The 7,500-nt window shown below is 39.6% G+C and overlaps 2 protein-coding genes across 3 annotated transcripts in view; one reads left to right on the top strand and one right to left on the bottom strand.

The window, feature by feature from the left end:
- The window catches only part of LOC122332537 (sphingosine 1-phosphate receptor 3), a 2,508-nt gene extending 646 nt beyond the window's left edge, over positions 1-1,862 (top strand). Inside the window, exon 2 of the mRNA XM_043229857.1 lies at positions 348-1,862. Coding sequence (XP_043085792.1) covers positions 426-1,424 — 999 coding nt within the window. The 5' untranslated portion in view covers positions 348-425 and the 3' untranslated portion in view covers positions 1,425-1,862. The remainder of the gene's footprint in view (positions 1-347) is intronic.
- Positions 1,863-5,347: 3,485 nt separating this feature from the next.
- Positions 5,348-7,500, bottom strand: part of shc3 (SHC (Src homology 2 domain containing) transforming protein 3) — a 22,006-nt gene continuing 19,853 nt past the window's right edge. For both annotated transcript variants that reach the window (XM_043229911.1, XM_043229912.1), the window contains 2 exons: positions 7,136-7,434; positions 5,348-5,919 (listed from right to left, as the gene is read on the bottom strand). In XM_043229911.1, coding sequence (XP_043085846.1) covers positions 5,791-5,919; positions 7,136-7,434 — 428 coding nt within the window. In that variant the 3' untranslated portion in view covers positions 5,348-5,790. The remainder of the gene's footprint in view (positions 5,920-7,135; positions 7,435-7,500) is intronic.

Here is a 7,500-nt window from a genome sequence, read left to right as displayed (position 1 = left end):
ACTTTATATTCATTTAAGACTTAAATAAATAAATCTGCAAAATCAAATCAGTATATTACAAGGATTTCTGAAGGATACTGAAGTAACCGTGCTGAAAATACAGCTTTGATCGCAGGAATAAATTAAATTGTACAATATATTCAAAGTCAAAACAGATATTTGAAATTGTAATAATATTTCACAATTTTTACAGTACTTTTCGGTCAACAAACGTATCCTTGGTGAGCGTAAAGAGACTATGAAAATATAAACCCATAAATGCATTCATTCGTCGCAGTCAACTTGTGGGAAAAGTACGTCAGACGTTCCAGCAGCTCTCTCTGAAGCACATCTGTTTGACTCCACAGGCAGATGCGTGCCACCGACGTGACAGTACAGGGAGATGATCGACAAGTAAACCCTGACCCAACCCGAGCCACCCAGCCATGATCAACCAACACATTTTCCGCCACTACAACTACACGGGCAAACTAAGCAACCGCAACGACACCGAAAGCGCCCCGGCGGACCCCAAAACGGCCGCGTTTTTAGTCGTCTGCGGCCTCATCGTCTTGGAGAACCTAATAGTGCTGGTGGCCATCTGGCAGAACCACAAGTTCCACAACCGGATGTACTTTTTCATCGCCAACCTGGCTCTGTGCGACTTGCTGGCCGGCGTGACGTATATAGTCAACCTGCTGATGTCGGGCCAGTGGACCTTGCACTTGTCTCCGGCCGAGTGGTTCGTCCGCGAGGGGAGCGTGTTCGTGGCGCTCGGCGCGTCGATTTTCAGCTTGCTCGCGATCGCCATCGAGCGCCACCTCACCATGATCAAAATGAGGCCGTACGACGCCAGCAAGAAGTACCGGGTGTTTCTGCTCATAGGCACCTGCTGGCTGATCGCCATCACGCTGGGAGCGCTGCCCATTTTAGGCTGGAACTGCTTAGGCGATCTCCCCCAGTGCTCCACCGTCCTGCCTCTGTACAGCAAGAGCTACGTGGCTTTCTGCATCACCATCTTCCTCTCGCTCCTGCTGGCCGTCTCCGTCCTCTACGCCCGCATCTACGCCCTGGTGAAGAGCAGCAGCCGCAAGGTCACCAAGCACAGCAACTGCGAGCGCTCCATGGCGCTCCTGCGCACCGTCAGCATCGTGGTGGGCGTCTTCATCGCCTGCTGGACGCCCATCTTCGTGCTGCTGCTCGTCGACGTGGCCTGCGGGAGCGGGAGGTGCCCGGTTCTGCTCGAGGCCGATTGGTTCGTGGCGCTGGCCGTCTCGAGTTCGGCCATGAACCCCGTCATCTACACGCTGGCCAGCAGGGAGATGCGGCGGGCGTTTTACGGGCTGGTGTGCGGGTGTCTGCCGCGGGACGGGTGCAAGCAGAACAACGAGCCCAGCCGGAGCAAGTCCAGCTCCAACGGCCCTCGGCAGGAGAACCCGGACTGACTTTAAGCGCGTGTTGGAACAAACCCAAGCATCCTGCTCGTACACCGCTCGCTCGCTCGCTCGTTCATGTGATGGTGTAACATCTAAACACTCTTGAATCAAAACGCCTTTACTTGAGCTGAACGATGCCTCTGTTTTTGCCTCAAGATAAAAATTGAAGTACGTACGTTTTCTGAAAAACAACCCAAAACCTGAGCGGGTTTTTCGGTTGTTAAGGGAAGAAAAAACACAGAACAAAAACTTTTCCGCTTCGAATCAAGTTAATCAAAGGTGAAATAAAACGATTTGGTCGCTGAAACAAGGTGAACGTCAACAGATATAAAACAGAGCAATAGAGAAAAGGTTTTATGGAGATTATTTCTCGTTTTAGCTTAGTTTGAGTTGATGTGCTAAAATAACTCAAATGAAAATTATAGATATACAAGTAAAACACAAAAATTGCAAACTAAAATTAAAAAAAAAATATATATAGATATATATATATATATATATATATATTTGTATATATATATCTATATATATATATATATATATATAATGTGTGTATATATATATATGTATATAATGTGTATATATATATATGTATATATATATATATATATATATATATTTATATAATGTGTATATATATATATATATATATATATATATATATATATATATGTGTGTGTATATATACACACATTATACAATGTATATAAAATAGTATCTCAATTAAACTAGAATAACACTGTTTTGAATCAGGTTTATTTACTTTATTAAATTTCTTGTTTTGTCATATCTCTAGCCCTGTTCCTTCTCAAGAAAATGTGACTTGATTTAAGAAAGCACGTTTAGATATTTGCACCGAAAACAAGAGCGAGAAAGTCATTTTTCCCATTCATCGGTGTATACTCATTTGACAATCATACGAATATTGACGGTATTTATACAGCACTATATTTAATGATGTACCGATCTCTATACCCAATGCCTTTTACGCCAGGGCTTGATGTATATTATACTAGCATGTCTGTATGATAACTTTTACCAAAGAGCAAGCATGCAAGAAACGTACGCTGCTGTAAATGTACGGTAAGAATCAGACCTTAATGATTTAAACAGAATATAGTTGTGTGCAAGAGAAATATGAACAGTTCGCGTGCGCCACCTGCAGGACAAACACGAGCAGCACAACCTGAACTGGAACATTTACGAACATCTTCTTCATTTCCTTTGGACGTGGGGCGAAAGATGACCCCGAAGGCGAATAACCAGCGTGATCAGAGTAACACACGTGATTCTTTTATTGCCACCAATCATAAAGACTAGGAATAATTCACACAAGCAGAGACTGGACTTTTTCTGTGGGTTGAATCCGGTCAGCTGTCCGATGGCCCGAGAGAAAAGCACAGCAGTGCAAATAAAAGGCACGTTTTCGGGACGGAAAAAGCGACACTCGTTTGCAAATTAACTAATTAATCGTTGAGATTTGGAACCGTTTCGTTGCGGCATTAAAAAACCAAAAACACCACTGATTCGGTTTAATGAGTGTAATATAATAAACCTTCCCCTAACATTAGATGAAACAAACTTCAGGGAAATTAGCCTGACATTTGGCGGTTTACGTCTAAATAAAAAATCATGTAAATATTTAATAAGCGTTTCTGTTGATTCGTCACGAGCTTGTGGCTAAAATAATGAAACACCGACTTAAAACAGCAACCAAAAATATGCATTTTACGCATATGCACATGTAAGAAGTATTTATTTTATTTTAAATTTTGCGCGTGGGGTTTGTTTTAATAAATTAAATTATTCGAATTAAACCGTTTCAAATAAATCTCAAATCAAAACAATTTAAAACCATATATATATATATATATATATATATATATATATATATATATATATATATATATATATTTTATTTTTTTATTTTTTTTTTTTTTTCTTTCATCCTGTGTCTCCAAATCAATATTTCCAGAGTTTAATATCACAAAGTTCAATACATAAATGCCGTGTGTTGTGTTTGACAATATTCGGAGCGATGCAAATAATGCAAACGATTTATTAAGCGCTCATATTAAAATTAGAGAAAGAAAAGAGATCCACAGTTGAGTAAATATGAAACTGCACGTAGGTCTTCGTTCTGGACTAGAAAACCTGCTCACATTAATGCAATTTATGGGTGAATCTTAATTATATTCAGCGTAAAATGAAATACTTTTTGCATCACTTTCACGACCATTAATCAATGTCTTCATGAGAAAAATATGATTTTGGGGTCAGTTACTTGAATTTGCTTTTATTAACTTTTACCCAGCATAAGGAAAATGAAGCCTGTTCGTGAAGACATTAATATTTGTTGGGATTTTTTTAAAGAATAAGTTTGTCATGGACAAGCAGGATTTTTTTTTGTTGATTTTTACGGTAAAACTCTTGACTGTTTTACGAGACTCCCATTATTTATGCCAGTTTTATCTTCGTGTAATTTTTCAAACAGTATTTAAAATGGATGAAAAAAAAAGAATAATATAATAATAATCAGCATAAAGCACCCGTAAAGGCTCGTTTTTCTTTTTTTCATAATTACTTTGCTATTTTCCAAACCCACTGTATCAGATTGTCAAAAAGCAAAAAAAAAAAAAAAAAAATAATTTAAAAAATAAATTAAAAAAATAAAAATAAAAATTATATATATATATCTGTTATAATCTGTTTAACAAATATTTTTGCATTATTTTCATGCAATTAAGGAAAACAATGATTTTCTGTTGATTTCAGGGTCAATTACTTGATTTAAAATGTGTTTTTATTCACCCTTATGCGTGATAAGTGTATAAGTTATCTGTATCTCCCTAAACAGCATACACATATAAAGAAAATGAAACCTGCATGTTTAACAATATGATGTTATGTTGATTTTGGGCTCGATTTATTACCTTCTTGACATTTTTATGAGATTCACCCTTATGCATGAAAAATTGATACATTCTTTTTACACATACATATATATTATATATATATATATATATATATATATATATATATATATATATATATATATATATATATATATAATGTTATGCTATTTACTGAACAGTAACTGTACTGAATGCAAGTTTCATTTATCTAAAATGTGGATTTAAAGGGAAACACAAAAAGCAACAGAAGCATGAGACTCGTGGCTAAAATGATGAAGAATCCAGTAATATTCCAGTTGGTCCAGTGATTGTGCAAAAACACACCAGACCGTCTCTCACACAGGAAAGCGTTGATTGTGCTATTCATTTAGAACCGTTTAATTGAAAACAATCATCAGAAGAAGAATCATAATACCAGTGTGTGTGTGTGTGTGTGTGTGTGTGTGTGTGTGTGTGTGTGTGCGCGTGTGAGTGTGTGTGCGCGCGTGTGAGTGTGTGTGTGAATGTGTGCGTGTCTGTGCGTGTGTGTGAGTGCGCGCGTGTGAGTGCGTGTGTGCGTGCGTGTGTGTCTGTGTGTGTGCGTGTGTCTGTGCGTGTGTGTGTCTGTGTGTGTGTGTCTGTGTGTGTGCGTGTGTGTGCGTGCATGCGTGTGTGTACGTGCGTGTGTGTCTGTGTGTGTGTGTGTGTGCGCGCGCGAACGTGTGTGTGCGAGTGCTGGTGTGCGTGTGTGTGTGTGTGTGCACGTGTGTGTGAAGCCCACAGTCAAACCATGAAAGTCAGAACCGATAGAAACATCCAAGGTATAAAGTAAAGGCCCGAGCCGAGCGACTACACACCTCTGACACGTTTAAAGAAGGAGCTAAACTCAAGGAATACTGGGAAAGCATAAATATCTTACATTGTGAGCACGCGAACGCTCCGCCGGGGCTCTGGATGCTACCAACAATGACCACGAGTACAATTAAGGTTTTAAGTCATGCGAGTGCCACAGGTTTCAACGTCATAGAAAAATGAAGGTACTTTAAGCTGTGTGTGTGTGTGTGTGTGTGTGTGTGTGTTCGTGCAGCATCTCTGTTAAAGCAAACACATTCACGTCATCCTCCCTCTGAAAAGCAGCGAAGCTCCCGAACGATCTCTCGCACCCCAGACCCGTTCCCAAAGGAGGTCGGCCCAAACCGCTTCGTTTCCTCGCCGACGAACACGAACATCCGCTTGTGCTTGATAGACAAAACTAAAACTTCTTCTTATTATTCTAAAATACTCTTTTTATCTGGTTTCCGTCGCACCCCCCCCTTCGGAGGCCGAGTTCGTTCCGAAACCGTCCGAAAGTCCGCCGTCGTCGTCGTCGTCTTCAAAAATAGAGATTCTCAGCCAGCGCAATAAAATAAGTGTGGGTTCTAGAAATGGGCGTTCGGGTCCGTTTCGGTGAAAGAGCGGCGCCGTCGGGACTCGGGCAGTCGTCACTGTTTCCGCTCCACCGGCTGCTTCAAACACAGTTCGCTTCCCGCCGAAACGATCGGCAGGTTGTTGTCACGGTGATGGCCAATCAGGTGGCTTATGCTCTCGAATATGTGATCTTTCGTTCGGACCTTGAGGAGACACAGATTCGATTCGAAAGTTAAAGCGCACGTGACAGAAGTTAAAAGTGTAAGAATTTGGCTTTTTTACGATTTCAATAGAAATGGACATTTTTATTCAGCAAGGACGCATTAAATTGAGAAAGTGACCGTAACGACATTTGTATTTCTGTTATAAATACATGCTGTTAATTAAAATGCATCAGTTTTCATAAACAACAAAGCAGTGTTTTCAACCCTGATAATAAGAAATAATAAGAAATGTTTATTGAGCAGCATTTTATTAAAATATTGAGCAGTTTTTAGTTTGATAATATTATTGTTTTAAATAAATATAGTTTTATGTTTTATTATATTATTTATATTATATTTTTATAATTTTTAAAATTTATTTTACATTTTTATTTCAGTAGTTGTTTTATTATTTAAATTATTATTTATTATTATTATTATTATTATTATTTAATTATTAGTTTTATTATTGTTTTATTTTTTTGTTCTATGACTATAGTTTTTATTGAGTTTTAGTATGAACTAGAACACAAAAAGCAACTAGCTGAAATAATTTTACTTACATTTTCATGGATTTTAGTTTTAAAGTAGATAAATCAGAATCTGATCATAGGAATAAATTACATTTTAAAACATATTCGCACACAAAAAGGTATTTAGTAATATGTACTAATATTTCACAGTTTTACTGTATTTTTAAAACTAAATAAATGCATCCTTGAAAGCTTTCAAAAACAATTCTGACCCTAAAAGAGCACCACGGAAATACAGCATTTCTTTGTTTTGTGTGTAAACCAGGAACTAAACATTTTCAGGATTTTGAGCTAAAGCTAAAACGAAGATCTATTTCATTTGGACTAAGCGAATGAGCATAAATCACGTGATGGAGACGTAGGTTTTCTTTTCCACCGAAGCTCAAGCTTCTCCATTTCTCCAACTGCTCTACTTTCACCTTCAAAGCTAAACCGAAGCACTCCAGAACCTAAAATAGAAGCACTTTCAATCCTTCTATATTTACTTCAACAGTTTTCGAAACGAAGATGCCACTTCTCTCTAACCATTGGTGAAATTAGCAATATTTAAGCTCTCTTTTTTCAGTAAGTGGTGCGTCCAGAATCCTAAACTGCGTCCCGAAACCATCGGACACGTGGTGACTGATTAATGACCAAATGGCCCTTTAAAAAGAGCTGGATGGGGGTGTGTGCAGGTCCCTCACCGTTCCCTCCGGGTCGACCAGCAGCAGGTGTTTGGCGAGGCCGTTGTGCATCCCCGTCAGGACGTACGAGCCCGGGTTAGTGGTGCTCTTCCGCACCAGGAAGTCTCCGTCGTGGAGCAGCAGCTTCTCGGCCTGGCGGCGGCTCATCTCGCCGTGGTACCACGTTTGGTCCTCCAGCTCCTCCTGAGCTCTCAGGGCGGCCGCGCGCATCAGCAGGGGACTGGAGTTGTCCACGGACGCCGCTTTGTGCAGCTCGGAGGCCGGAGGGGCCTGGGTCATGATGGCGTCCTCAAACGGCTCTGATGGAAGCAGACAACAAGGCGCCGATTGTTCATATCATTGCAAAATATAACTGTACAATCAGC

This window comes from Puntigrus tetrazona, unplaced genomic scaffold (assembly GCF_018831695.1).
Source record: "Puntigrus tetrazona isolate hp1 unplaced genomic scaffold, ASM1883169v1 S000000116, whole genome shotgun sequence".
NCBI lineage: Eukaryota > Metazoa > Chordata > Actinopteri > Cypriniformes > Cyprinidae > Puntigrus > Puntigrus tetrazona.
This window is presented reverse-complemented; position numbering and strand designations above follow the sequence as displayed.